The sequence below is a fragment of the Osmia lignaria genome, chromosome 8 (genome assembly GCF_051020975.1).
Source record: "Osmia lignaria lignaria isolate PbOS001 chromosome 8, iyOsmLign1, whole genome shotgun sequence".
Taxonomy (NCBI): Eukaryota; Metazoa; Arthropoda; class Insecta; order Hymenoptera; family Megachilidae; genus Osmia; species Osmia lignaria.
Genome location: NC_135039.1, coordinates 5,016,998 through 5,032,589, shown reverse-complemented (window position 1 = coordinate 5,032,589; position 15,592 = coordinate 5,016,998). Strand labels below are relative to the sequence as shown.

Here is a 15,592-nt window from a genome sequence, read left to right as displayed (position 1 = left end):
CACACACCGAATTGAGTATCCTCCTGCTTTTCGAAGTCGGATAAAAATTGGTTAGGTAAAATTGTAAGGATATAAAGAAATTTCAATCTTTAACGGTTTGATAGTTTTATTTCTTATTCCTTACAACTATTATAATTTTAATCTCTGAATGGTTATTACAATGAAAGATGGATTAGATACAATTTGATTCCTCAGTTAATTTGTTATATACATATCAGGTTTCTTGCAACTATTGCAACTGGTCCGCGCTTATACGATATTGCATATTTTACTTTCCTATAATACAAGAAGGAAACAAAACTATAATATAGTGATTATCATAATACAATAGAAAATGTTAAGCTTGCTATAAACCTTAGTAAATATAATGCAAATTATGTCGTGTTTGGTCTTATTTTAATCAGAAGAACCTTACAATTACATTGGTAAAAGTTTCATTTAGCAAAACTGAAAAATAAAAAAGTTATGGTTGAATTCATATTGTCTCACTCAAATGTTTTTTCTCGGGCTCTTTAATTCTCGGACCTCTTTCTCTTTCGTTATTTGTCCTTTTCTACGTTCGCCAGCATTCAAGAACTCGCTCGAGCTATGTGGTTCTGCCAGCGTCACATTTTCGTTACCTATTCATCGAATATTTGGGCGTAATGCAAAATCAAAAGAGTCCAGTATAATACCACATTCTATGCTGAAAAAATATACTAAGTTATTTGTCTAAAAAAATGTTAGGAAATCTGACAACAGATTTTTTTTCGGGCCGCTTTTCTTAAGTAATCAGCATTTTACCAGTCTCCTGTATAGAATCGTATGTATTAGTTTGTAGCAGAATAACTTAACATTTCGCATAATAGAAATAATTAGATCGTACAAATAAAATAGGAACCAAATTTCAACCACATGGGTTATGCCGATATCCAATAGATCAGCGAGGTTAAGCCTACGTTGACTGCGGTTCACAGAAAGATGGTTGAACGCCCGCTTTGCTGTGGTTTGTTTTATATTAGCAAAGCAAGCCGAAGAGAAAAAAAAACGGCACCTCCCCTTAACAAAAAAAAAAGGGAAAGGAAAATAAAATTAAATTGAGTTGGATGATTATTAAATCTTCGAGGAAGATTGAAGTATGGTGGGGTGTGAGAAATGTGATTGAAATTTGGTCGCTAAGAAATCGGACTTAAAATACTTCCAGATTTACGAAGAGAGAAGAGAGAAAATTAAATTAAATATAATGTATACTATCCTGAAAACAGAAAAAAACGTATCAGTTCTGGAGGTCCGACTTTTTATAAAACAAAATTTTATTTTTTATGTATCTTATACATTTATGAATAAATGTATGTAGATATGTGATACGTACAGAAGTTCTATTTTCAATTAAATGTTACTTCAACTATGTATTACAATACTTAAAGGCGAATATATTGCGTAGGAAAATTGGTTAGGTTAGGGTTAGGTTAGTTTATAAATAAATCTATAATCTTTTCAGGTTTGTTTCTTTTATTTATTTTTTATTTTTGAAAGATACAAAGATACTGCAATTGTATTTGTTCGCGTCGCGCGATTGCATGCTTGCTCGAGCGGTTAGCTTTAAATTTGGCGCTGCGCTAGGGTGTGCGGTTGGACGATGTCACGCGGCCCTGCGCAGGCGCGAGCGGCGGGTCGGTGGCCCAGGACCGGGCTCGCGCATTGAACCGTGATCGGTCAATTTGTGCGGGTGCTTTTGCCAGAGTTTTTCCGAGTTTTTGATTTTGCCAAAGGATGAATTGTGTTTTGGATCTTGGACTGGTGGTGTTCGTTGACGGGCGCTGTGGCTGTCAGGCGTGTGTCCTATTTTGTTGAAGCACTAGGTGCTGTCATTTATCTGCACGGCCGGGCGATCTTGTGGGTGGTTCAAACGGCTACCTGTGCGCGTTGTTGAACGGCCCAGTTCGGCGTTCGGTTGATTCTGCCCACCTGGCTAGCCGTGCGTGGTGCGTTTTTACGGCCACTTTGTCCTCTTTGCCGGGACGCCCCCTGTGATCAGGGTTTGTTGTTTTTTGGTAAGGACCACGACGATTTGTTGCGACGTCGGCGAGACACCATCCGATACGATTGGTAAGAGAGCTCTCGATTGTGTGAGTATATAACAGTTTGAATGATTATGCAAGTGCATGTTAGCTTTAATCTCTAGTTTGTATTACACGATTTTCATTTTTATAATCTATTTGTATTATTTTATGTATATATATTCTTTTAGTAATTTGTTTGCTGGGACCAGGCTTTTTCCCCACTTTCGACTGGGGTTTTTTACAGTCGGTACCCGTAGAGTAGAGTCAGCTAGGTTTTTTGAGATATTAAAGTTATTTTTCTTTTTAAACATATATAATTTGTTTTATTTATTTACCGGCGACGCCAATTCCACCTCATGTCCTTCCTCATTCTATGTTACTCCGAATAGTCAGAACAGTATTGTTCAAATAATATTCAGTTGTTACGTTGCGCGACGCGAGGCGATCGCGCAACGTAAAAAGAAAAGAATTAGAAATATAAATTTATTATTCTTATTTCTGGGCGATGAGAAAGGTATCGCTGCCACCAGTTTTGACCGCGTATGACGCGGAAGCGTCCTCTACGGTCAGAACAAATTAAAAGACGGAAATTTAGATATTAGATAATTCCGTTGGGTTCGTCAGTGTTCTGGGTCCCATACGGGTCCCTCCTTGAAACGCTGTGTTGGCGTGCGTGGATTTGAAATGTGAATGATACAGGAATGGAAATCGAAAGAAATGTTAATACCGTTTAATGTGCAAAAGAAAATAAATTTAATTCAAGACTATTGAGCTGAATTCCAAGTAACTATTGAATGAATACTGATAAATTCTATTAAATACTGATAATTACTGTTAAATGAATTCAAATTGGAACAATACTGGTTTACAAGGGTTATGATGCTTAATCTATGATTGGTATAAATATGATTTGATTTTGCCTTTGATTTACAATGCGACTTTCTAATATAGTTAGAACGAATTGTAGTTGAAATTTTAATGTTAGACGACTGGCTCGACCAAATAGGTAGTTGAAACGTTGGCGGCGTATATCCTGAATGAAGAGGCTCTTACAACCCCCGAAAGGGCTTTACAGGTCGTCCCTGATAAAATATCGAAGTCGAAACAATCGTCACACACAAAAATCGCGATGGATGAAAATTCGAAATATTAATATAACGTATAATTTATGGTTCGGTACCTGAACGTGAAAAACGAGACGATCTAAAATGAAGAGACTCTTATAACCCGTAGGCTTAAGGGGGTATTCTAGTCTAGAGGCTCGATTTTGAGGTGATTTTACGGTCGTAATAAAACAAAAACAGTAAATATTTCTATTATCAATTTTTTTATCAGTTTTTTATTGATACTTGAAAAGTATAAAAATATATAATAGTTAAAAAAAAATTCAAAATTGAAGTCGGTAGAGGCCGGCAAAGTGGGGACTCAAAAAAAAAGGTGTCTTCTGGTTGACGAGATTCCAACCCTCCTGGTGATCTGAAACATAAAATGAAGGTTAATTTCTATTAAACAAGGATGTAGAATTATCTGGACGTAGCCGATTTGAAAAAAAAATTTTTTGCACAAAATGGCGTCTTTTTGAAAGAAAGTCATTTGTTTGCATCCTTTTTTCAATTTTGGGAATGTTTTAAATATAGTAAAAGAAAAAAATTCCAAAAATCCCTACGTGGAGATAATTTTGATAGTATTAAGAAAGTCTGTATCAAATTTCAAGTAAATCGGTGCATTAGAACTTGAGATATCTTGTCAACCGTATCGAAAAAAGTAGTTTCGAGAAAAACCCATTTAAAGTTTGCAGTCTCATTTCGGGCAGTCTGAGTGGTTCAATGGTATGTTATACTTACATTTTTTCAATCAGCCATCCCTGCCTCATACAATGTTCCTTCCTCCACCTCAAAAGCTACATTTTTAGCAGATCTTTCAGCCATACGAGCAGTTCTGCCTTCTTTGGAAGCTTCGGAAGCTCGTATCTCGGAGCGGTTGATACGCCGTTGATCTCATTTGCTGGCGAATGCATGGCTTTCAGGTCCAATTTTTATTGACATTGTATCCAGAATTTTTAAAACCGGTAAAAAACCTTCATTAAAAATACAGACAGCAATGTGGTTTGCTATTTCGATGGTGTCACTTCCAGCATGTATATGTTTAGGTGCAAAAGTCCAGATAAGCGAGTTGAACGATTCATTATTATTCTGTGTTTCTGAACCTAAACATCTTGTCAGTAAGTTTTCCGAGGACAAGTTCTCGTATATTGGCTTTATCAGTTCCAATACTTTTTCACTCAATGGTGGATTCTCGTGAACAAAGTCTTGCAGAATACCCTCAGAAACAGCTTTTTGCCATTTACACCAGCTTGACTCACCAGGTGGACAATACTTATGCTGTGGATTTTCATCAGTTGAACTTTTATGGTAATAAGTGGCCCACACCTCGTTCCTCATATCATCAACAGATTCAGGATTTCGGCGAATAGCTAAACCATAATATAAGCTCAATTCATCGATTAGCTTGTCTGTTAATTTTCCAGGGCCTTTACCACCAATACCTTTATTGTCTTTTTTAATTTTTCGTAACCTGGCACCCATCCTTTTCTGGACATGTCCAACACACTCTTTTTTAATCACTACAGGATCACCATGATACGGGTCTATATCGATAATGCCCTTGAATGTTTTTGCGTCACCATCTCCGATGTATTTAGCATATTTGGCATGATGTTTTTCCACTGACCGTTCGAACATCTCGATTACGGCGTCGACCTCCATTTTCCCGGGACTTCCTCTGTGATTAATAGTGCAAGAATCTTCGTGTTCTTCGTACCAATCATTGTAAGCTGCGACATCCTCATTTTTCTTATGCCTCCACAAATTACAGCCTTGACAAAAGCTTGATTTTAAAACTGTATCAATCACTTTCTTGCTGTATTTGCCTACAAGCGTGGTTACTCCGAACAGTGAGCTGAAACCTCGTTTCTTCCAAGTGCCATCACCAGAGACAGTTAGATGTGTAGGGTCAGTATTAGGTTCAGAGGCTTCTGTTAGCTCTTTTTCTTCTGCAACGGCTTTTGAAATTATGTGTTCATAAACATTATGTGTGCACGTGAAGCTATCTGCAAATTTTCCAGGCAACTGTAGTATGTATTAATTGCTAACCCTTGGCATATATCCATCATGCTGCAAAATATGTTGATGCCTTCCCTTCCTACACCTAAAAGTCTCATTACTACGACGATTCTGCGATTGATTTCGAAAGCTTTATTGATGAAAGGTGATGAATTGATGTATTGTACACCGTCACAACTGCACTGCACTGCAATTTTAAATCCTAGCCCACGAGGAGCAGTTCGGAAAAATTTAATGTTTTTCTTGCACTCAGCACAAATAATTAACGCAGACAATGCCGTGAATACCGAAAAAAATTCAAGAATACAATAACCGTAATTATTTTCTATTATAATTTCATCATCTTTTGAGCTTTTTAATTTCGCTGCTGAAGCACTCGTGGAACTTGTATCTTGCTCCATAGAATAACGATTGCGTGGGGCTTTTCTTTTTCTTTGTCTATCTGGACGGAAATTACTTCCTCTTTTACTTTTTTTATCCATTTTATATTAAAAATTTGAATTTAACACTGGAAAAATACACAGTACACAGGGAACGTGGCTTGTCGATTGAGTTTCGGAGCAGAGACCGGATTCGAATGTTGCTCCGAATCTTGGGTAAGGCTCTTATATGGCCTGTTGCGGGGGGGTGTGTTTGTTTTAGGGAAAACGACAGTTGAAATTCGCACTGATGGCCAGCGCACGTGCCTGGTGGATCAGGTTACTATCCGAGCAAATTAAATTTCTGAGAATTGAGTGAAAAAAAAAGAATACATGTCTGGTGGCCGTTTAGCCGTTACTCCGGAACCGATAGGTCTATTTTTGGATTCAACAGGACTAAACATAAAATATGAGAACATAATCAACAAAATAGGTCACAATAGGCTTACAGATCCTTCGAGATGCTCGTTTGTCAGGTATATATAGAAAACAAAAGAATTTATACTACCTTCTTTACATTCAGATAGCTGGATACCTATCGCTACTATTGATTCGTTTCCGCCGGACCGGTTTAGTTGGCGCGTCACAAAATTAACTATAACTCCGAAAATAATTCGAATTTCCGTAAATCCTCTTAGAGGCTTATTCTTAAAGGTCTAAACTTTGGAAATATGAAAACAACAAAAAATCGATTTTTTCGAAATTCTAGACTAGAATACCCCCTTAATAGATCGCCCGTTTTGCCTTGTTGAAAATAAATCACAATGCCGTGCTCGACAAATTAGTACTGAACAGGCTTACCGTGAGAATGTAGAGTATGATATACGATAAAATCGTTTTGAAATTCGCTGGAAGATCGTTGAAAATCGCTGTGAGATCTGGAACACCAAGAAAGATGAGAGAACTGATGTCGCACTAGCACTTGTTGCGCACCTGTTTGCCGTTTATTGCAAATAAAAAATTAAATAAGACGTTACACAAGACGATTACAATTTTCGGAAATAGAATAATTAACGCGAATGAATTTAATACGAAATTACGCGATCAAACGGATTAAAAAGAAAGAGAAAAGATAGAAATTTAATAGTATGAAAATGGCTTAACATGCGCGTCTCTGAGTCCTTGCTATGTATTTGGAATTGCACCCTCGCGACACTCTGCCTACGATTAGGACTTGCCGCGCAGTTAAATTACTCAAAGTACAAAAAGCAACTCTATCTCAAAACGCACGGGCTCCCGTCACGACATACTCAATTGTTGGAGGAAGAGTGATCAGAATCGATCGCGATCCTGGCCGGAAGGGCCCGTCGCGAGGACGATGTCCTGCGTGGGGACATTTCGACAAATCATAGCGCGGAACGACAGCGTCGCGTGCATCGCTATTGGCTAAAGGCGCGTGCTGGCTAAATTCCTCTAGATCATACTTTCTCTCTCTTCTGGTGTTTTATCTCTGTCTAACGGCTTTTTGGTGTGCCTACGCCGTAGAATTTCTGGAATGTTCCATTCTCATCGATAATTCCAATATTAGATATAAAATGATGCGAATGTCAACTAATAGTTTAAATCAGAATTATTGAACAATAAATATTGTACTATTATATATGAATAATGGATCGGCGATCACGAGGTTCCCTAATTAGCAGTTGGCTTGTCCATAATCATTTGTTCGTAGATATTTGATTCGCAACACGAATTGCGCTGGTACGCACGTTGTAAGACATTCGTTGTTTAAATGCAGTTTCCAATTATTCAATATCTTTCTAGTCATTACTTATTAAGTCGAATATTCGTTATTACATTTGTAACGTAGTTAGTTCAAGAACGTTTTTGCTATTTGAAAATTACCGTTGGGTCTTGGTTTCAGGCAAATTCTCGGAATTCGATACAAAGGCTTTTATTGCCCCGTTCGACCCTTCGCCTCTAAACAGTCCTCGAACGCTTGCTAACGCTTGCTTGCGAGGGTTCTCATTCCTCACTCTTTCGTTCAAACAAATATTCAATACGCTAGTTTATCTCACGTTTTCATTCCAGCATTCAACCCATGCATACGATCGGGTTAGGGACCGACTGGTGCCCACGCGTGAGAAAGAGGAGAGTATCGGTTGTAATTTAGGAGATAAATTGATCTTTACGGTTTTGCGCAGTTACCCTGAGGAGACCCCTACAATGCGAAGCACTGGCTAACTGCGCAGCGAACGCTGTTTATGATACTTATCCTCGGTCAAACCGAGTTTTTCTATCTCGAATTCTGTTACTACGCAGTTGAGCACGACGATAGTTTCAAGGAGGGGTAATAACTAAAGAAAAGAATTGAGAAATGTAAAAAGAATTAAGGATAGAAAAGACAAAATAGAATAATTATAAGCTCAAACTCTTTCCTGTGCATTTTTCACATGAAGAAGACTCTTACAACCCGAAGGCTTGGTGGAAAAGCACAGAGTTGAGGAGAAAATCGAAATTATGTAGAAGTGATTTATCCCCCTCACGCCCCTTACATGAGGAGACTCCTACAACCCGAAGGCTTGATAAGGGAACGTGAGGTGGACTTTGTAAAATTTTCCAGACATGACACAGTATATATCGTGTGATGTTTGATAACCTTTACAGCTGACCCACGTACGGACGATGTTTGATGGTCTTCTTCCATCCTATAGATAAAAAAAATACAATTTAAATCGCGAATATAATGATATATAATACAAATATATAGATTCCTATATACTTATCTTTTTTTCGTGATGTTACAATGCATCTTCGTTTCTTTACTTCTCACGAGGAAAGGTTCCACGTGTTTTGTTCAGTTGTTAATGCAACTTTGCCACCTTACTATGGTTCATCCAGCTGAACACGTTTGCACCCCATTATGGGGGAAAGCAGGTAATTGTTAAGAGGTATTGACAATTGAAGTTAGTTACTCGTTACATTCGAAAGTAAAATGCACTCATACATACAAACGGTTATCTCCGTGGTCAGACACATGATTGCAAATCCGAAGATCCTCGGTTCCATATGCCCGCCCCCCTCGAATTCGTTGTTGATAGGTACTTTAACACGTTGAGCGCGGTGTCGATCCCTGGGGACCGACTATGAACTTTCCATTTGGCCGGCGTCGGTCAGTATTAAAGTTAGAAAATAAATGTAGTAATTTTAATGAAATTTATTAAAACACTTTAAAGGGCTATACTAGTGTAACACTTTTGAAAAATCGATATTTTTTTTTGCATTTTTTGAAAGTCTATACTCTCTAGAATATCATATTAAAATTTTAAGGTCAAATCTGAAATAGTTTAGGAATGGCAGCGTTCTAAAGAGTAACTGCTGGCATGTTAGAAACGCGTTTACTGCAGATGGGTCGGGTTTTTATCCGACTTCGAAAAGAAGGGGGATACTCGATTCGATGTGTATTTTTTTTGCCATGTTCACCGATTACGCCGAGACGGATGGACCAATCGAAACGAAACCTTTTGCATCTGGTAGAGTATGTCTCCCGATTGGTCCCGTTAAAAAAACATTTTGTATTTTTTCATTCCAAACGGTTTTTATTGCAAAAAAATCTACTATTTCATGCACGTTCGGCGTATGTAACGTTATGGATATAACCTTTGTTTCGATGATTTGTTTCCTGCACTCCCACCCCAAAAATACCCTAACTTAACCTAACTTTCAATCCGGTTTCTATACTTGATGTCACGAGAGTCCATAACTGCGAAAAGACCAGTTTTCGTTCTTTTCTGCGTATTGTCGCTCTGATTGGCGATACTTTCAGACGAAGTGGAAAGCGATTGGCGCAGAGCTCGCTGCGTTCCCCCACCATCTTCCAACCTGCGCGTCTTAGTTATGGACTTTCATGACATCAAGTATATTTCATAATTGAAATGATTGAATGTTAGGTTAGGTTAGGGTATTTTTGGGGTGGGGGTGCACGAAAACTGTCTTCACGAAACAAATCATCGAAACAAAGGTTATATCCATAGAAATGTTCAAATTTCTGGGAAAATTGCAGCACATATATCGATCTTTCTTTGTTAATAACTTTTGAATAAACAATAATCGCCGATTTAAACTTATTGAATGTTACTTAGGAGGGTGTCCTTGATAACATGTCAAGGTCAAGAAAATCGGGTATGGGAGGTATTCGGAAGTTTATCCCTAGGATATGTGCTTTTGTAGTTTTAAAAAATTACAATTTGTTGAAATCGTGAAAACAAATGGTAATTATTTAGATTACGGACGGTAACTCCGATTTCGATGATTTTTGAATATGTTGTAGAAATCAACATTTTGAACAACTTTTTCCAATACATATAACCGCCGCTCGGCCTTAGTTTTCGAGATATTTTCGAAAAACTCTCGAAACTAACACATTGAATTCTGGCCATCCATGTGCGTCCGTGACAACGTACGCATTAGTATGGGATGGCCGCTTTTCTACTGTTTCTGTAGGCAACAGCACGGCGACCGATGACCAATATATACCTTGTGTACTTCTGCATTCATGATTTCAATGTATCGTAGCTATTGTAAAGTCGCGGAGTTCTCTCTCTCACTGAGTCCTCGGCGTACTTTATGAAATTTGATCTACGTTGTCAGGTAGATAGAGGTTCTCACTTACCTTTCGCTGGGTTGATAGAACCTATCTACGGACGGAACCTGGGGTGGTGTGTCGTCCAAGTGTTGGAGCGGTAGGGTAGATGTTCGAGTGAAGATCACGTACTTTCGATCACAATGAATGTTTATTCGTTACTGGTACAGTCTTTCGATTCGTTAGCGTTTTACAATTGAAGGTTACGGAGCCTTGCTCTGTCGAAGTACGGTGCTTCGTAGCAGAGTTATATAGGTTTAGACTTATTTAATTAATCGAGTTACCGGAATCTTGCTCTGTCGAAGCACTGAGCTTTCGTAGCAGAGTCGTGTAGATTCTTGAGGATCGAACTCGGAACGGTACTTCGCGGATTATATTCGCGGATTTTTGTACTTGTACTTAAATTTCGAACTGCGCCTATGAGAACTTCTTACGAGAACTATTGGTAAAATTGACTGTGTGCGGGCGGGCCCGATCGCGTTATTTTATATTGATGAATGAGGTCGGCATTTGATTTGGCAATTCGGGTGAACCACCTCGTTCGGATCGTCAGCGTTCTCGCCGTACGACGAACCGGCTGAGTTGCTCACTCAGAATTTGCAGAACGATGAATTTGGATGGTGCAATAGAAGTTTAAAGAATTTGGTTGATGAAATAGAAGTTCCAAGAATGCGTCGCAGGACGTGACAATACATATGTTGTACTGATTTGAATTGTGAAATCAATTACAAAATTAAGGAAGCTTATGTTTATTTATATGCATATAGAATGCGTCACAGGACGTGACACCTGGCCGCCTAGATTGTTGCATGTCGGTACGATATCAACAAGTAGATTTGAAGAAAAAAAAAAAATTTTTTTTTTTTTTTTTAGCAGTTATATTTGTCCAAATTCATAGTTTCTACCTTTATGAGTTAGATGAGGTTTTACAAATTTGAGGTGAGTGTAATTACAATATTTTATTAGTTGGTGTGAATTTGTTGCACTGAGTAATTTTGTTGCTGGTGTTTCTTTGCGTTCGCGGATCGGTATATTACAAAGAGTAAATGGTTTTTGGCTGACCATTTACTTCCCTCCCCGCTGAGATTGAGGCGGTAGGGGTGCGTAACGTAACTCTAGTGCGTGTACTAAATAATCTTGTAGACCGACACTTCTTGGCTTCTTTTATTAGTTTTAAATTTAGGGTTTCTAGAATGAAATTGGTAATTCTTGGATTTTCTATTGTGACGGGTACGCGCTGGGACAGCGAGTGTCTTGCATGCGCTGGTTCCTAGTATTATCGATGCTTCGTCGGTTAATGTCCCGTCTTTACTTGGAAATTTTTGCGCACCCGGTGGGGTGTTTGATATATATTTCGGTTGATCGGCTGGTCTCGTCACTTTGAATAATTTATTCAGTTTTATTCTTTGTTTGATATCGATCGCTATGTCTTCGTATATACCGTTTCCGATTTTCATGGATTTGGCCAAGCCGCGAAAAGAGATTTTTATCTCTTGGGTGAGGTTTTTTTTTTTATTTTTTTTATTTTTTTTTGTGTTATCGTTTTAGCGCACTGATGGGCGGTTTATCTGGAGCCCTGGAATGATAAATTTGTCTTACCGGCGAACAGTGCGAGAGTACCGTCGGAATTTCCGGCGGTACTTGGAGGAGCTGCATATCTGGGACGAGGACCGGGTGTTGAATATCGCCCCTCTTTTCCGGGAGGAGTAGGCTCTGGGCGTGCTGCTCCTGCTTCGCTTTTGGAGATGGGAAGAAGAGAGGAAGAAAAAATGTTTCCCTCTTTGACTTTATATATCTTTTTTTTTTTTCCTTTGTATTTTCTTTGATTATATTTGTTATTTTCTATCTGCTTGAATAAATTGCTTTTGTCATACGTTGTTGTATAGCGAATCTTCCCCTTCCCTTGTTTTTACTTGTTCTGAATAAATTTTTTATTTTTTTTTCCTGAATTTGCATGTGTTTATTTATGCGTATTCCCTGATTTCCTTATTTTTAGTTCGGTTATTCCATCGTAAACATCTGTATTTGTTTCTGCATTATTGGTTGCGGTACAGGTGGTTTAATTGCAGGTGGTCGTAGTGGAACGGGTGGTAGCGTTCTCCAATTGAAGGTGTTTGGTCGTTCTATTTTTATTTCGTTCAATTCGATGTCCTCGTTTCTGGCTAGGTTTCCTTTCTTTGGAAGTTCTTTGATGGTTTTGTTGTTTTTTAACGTCACCAGTAAATATGTGATTGAGCTGAAGATGGCTCCCAGTAACTGTATGGACCATCCATATAGTGTATGTAATGTATATCCCCTTATGATCGTGTCAATTATTAGCTTGCAGATATGAATGATTATGAAAATCATTATTACTGCAGAACTAATAGAGCCAAATTTGATGAATTTTTCCATGAATTTATTCCACGTATTTTCTGCGATATGGGATAGCGTGTTCTCTGTAAAAAGATTATTGATTAATCCTCCTTGTACGCTTTCTTCTCCTAGCATGCCCCTCGCTATTGTGTTCAGCAAGGCTGATTTTTCTAGGGGGAACATAATGTGCTGTTGGAGTTCTTGGAGGTCTTCTTGTGAATAAATTCCGCTTGATGCTAATGAATTTATTTCCTTGTATTCCCAGGAGATGTTCGTATTTGGCTTTAGAATTCCTGGGTTTTGCGCTTTCCTTGGTGTTGGTGTTAGTGCTATCCAATTGTTGTTCAATTTGTAATATTGCGGAATAATTGTATTGCATTCTATCTGCGTTCCTGCTTTCATTAGTATGTGTGTTTTAGGCGTTAGAAATCGTGTTTTGTTCCCGGAGGTTACTGGTAACTGCGTGTGGCACTTGTCTGTGTGAAGTAGTTGTACTTCCTTTGGTGTGTATTTTATGATGTACACCACTTCTCCTGCAATTCTAGCAATGTATCCTGGTTTTTCCATTAGATTGTACGCGAATTCGTCTGGTGAAATAGAGGCTATGGATAGGGAATTATAGATTGTTCTTTTTTCTAGTTTGCATCTTTCGTTTAAAATGTCTAAGTATAAATTTTGTATTTGAGCCCTGAAGTGTTTTTCTACGTATACGAATTTTGAGTTAGTATATGTAAGAATGTCTAGGTTTAATATTTCCTTTGACGGTTGTACGTCGTTATCGAATAGTATATTGTTTTGTGTTCTTTCGTAATTAATTTTGGGTGTTCGGTTTTTGTTAGTATTCTATTGCAAGTTTTGATGTCTCCTTTCGCTGCTAGCGCGAATGATATGTCGGTTGTTTCTATTGTGTATAATGTTTCGCGATTTTTAGATGTTAGTTTTGTTACCGGACCTCGGTATAGTACGTCGTATCTAGTTTTTAAACAGTCTTCTCTCGGTAGCGCTGACCAGAAGGTGTGTCCTCCTTCCATATCGATACAATGTACATCCGAAAATTTACAAACTGTTCCTGATGCTAAGCGTAATTTATCGCTGTTAAGACTAACTTGCGCGGTGTATTCTATTAACGTGATTTTTATAAGGCCCTGTACGTATACTTTATTCCATGTTCCGTAGCTATCGGAATAGGACGCTCCTGTACATGAGCTTTCTATTGCGTTTCCCGCGAGACTTATTCCTACGGATTTTGTGGAGTTTACTTTTAAATTCGCGATTGTATGAAAGTTGTCGTATCTAAATATTCCGGTATTATGTATGGATTTACAGTTTTCATGGCTTATGTCTAAAAGGTATTCTTGTATCGCGTTTTCTACTGGTACTAAGTGACTGAACATTCCACATCGGAAAATTGTGCGTTGAATTTCTATTTTGCATTGTATGATTGGGACCGTTCTGAATTCCGCTAATTGTAGTAGCCGTATTGTGGTGTTGGTTTCGCTAACGTCTGCATGGTGGAAGTCGCATTCCCCGGTGTCCAGTAAAGAATATGTCGATACGATCGGGTTGGTTGCGCCGCAATCGAATCCGATTATTGCTTGGCTAATTTTGAATGTGTTGATATAAATTAATAGAATTAACTTCATTGTGGGCTCTTTTCCTAGAAAGAAAGCTTATGTTATTTTCTGTGCTGCTAAATGCTTAGTTTGTTCGCATGAACTGTTTTTGGCTTTCCTTTGTAATTGATTGTTATATTATTGTTATCCCCTATTTTTAGTATTTCATATGGCCCTAGATACCAATCTTTTTCTAATTTTCCCGGTTTGGGTTCTTTGAGTAACCATACTTTGTCTCCGGTTTTAAATTCTACCGATTTAATGAATCTATCGTAGTATTCTTTTGATTTCATTTTTGAGTCTATTAGATTTTCGCGTGCCATACTAGCTATATCTCTCATGTTTTTTATTAGATTTTCCAAGTAATCGTTGTGTGTAGGTAGTTGTTCTGATTTCTTTAGGGGTTCAGTCGACGGTAGCCTAGCTGGATAAGCGAAAACCAGTTCATGTGGTGTGAATTTATGACTGGAATGAATGCTTGTGTTATAATTGAATTGTGCTAGCTCTAGAAGTTCATCCCATTCACATTTTTTCGTTGAAAAGTTTTTTAAATATTCGCAAAGTGGATGATGTGCTCTTTCTAATGATCCATTTGATTGGGGTGAAAAAGCTGTTGTTTCGATTTTTGAGAATTTAAATCTTTTTGCAACTTGTTTCATTATTTTGCTAGCGAAATTTGTTCCTCTATCTGTGAGTACTATTTTAGGTGAGCCAAAAGTGCATATAAATTTTTTCACAAAAGCGTCTGCGACTGATTCTGCTGTCTGATCTTTTAGAGCTACTGCTACTAAGAATTTCGATAATTGGTCTTGTATGGTTAAGATGTATTTATTATTATTTTTTGTAATGTTGAGTGGACCGACTATGTCCATCGCGATTTTATCGAAAGTTTTTATTGATGTGTCTGTTATGACCATCGGTTGTCTAGTTTTAACTCTTTTTAATTTATTTCTTTGACATTCTTCGCACTTTTTTATTTTGTTTTGAATGTCTTGTTTTAGGTTTTCCCAAAAGAATTTGTCTTTTATTCTATTATATGTTCTATTTACGCCTGAGTGACCTCCTAGTTTTGTAGAGTGGAATTGGTCAAATATTTTATCTCTGTTTTCAGGTTTTACGTATTCGATACTGTTTAGGCATATTATTATTTTAATGTTTGTTTTATTGAAGGTGTTTTTTAATATTTCCTCTATTTCGTGCCAGTTTATGTTTAATATTTTAATGTCTTTTGAAATACTGAAGATTTTTATATTTTTCCGTACAAGTAAGTCTTTTAATGTATTAAATAATTTTATCAAATTTTGTTTTATTATCTCCGATGATGCTGCTACGTTTAAGCATAAGATAAAGAGTTTTTTATTATTTACTTCTATTAATTCAATTTCGTTTTCGGACAGCTTGGGATTTACTTTTATATTCTTGATTTCCATTAACGCGTTGGTGTTTTTGTCTAGAGGTA

General features: G+C 37.6%; 1 protein-coding gene across 1 annotated transcript; it reads right to left on the bottom strand.

Annotated features, from left to right (window-relative positions):
* Positions 1-3,296: 3,296 nt before the first annotated feature.
* Positions 3,297-5,646, bottom strand: LOC143305491 (uncharacterized). Its single transcript, XM_076689389.1, is given in 3 exon segments — positions 3,297-3,518; positions 3,887-5,134; positions 5,137-5,646. Coding segments are annotated over 2 exon segments (1,752 nt in total). The 3' UTR covers positions 3,297-3,518; positions 3,887-3,892.
* Positions 5,647-15,592: the final 9,946 nt, after the last annotated feature.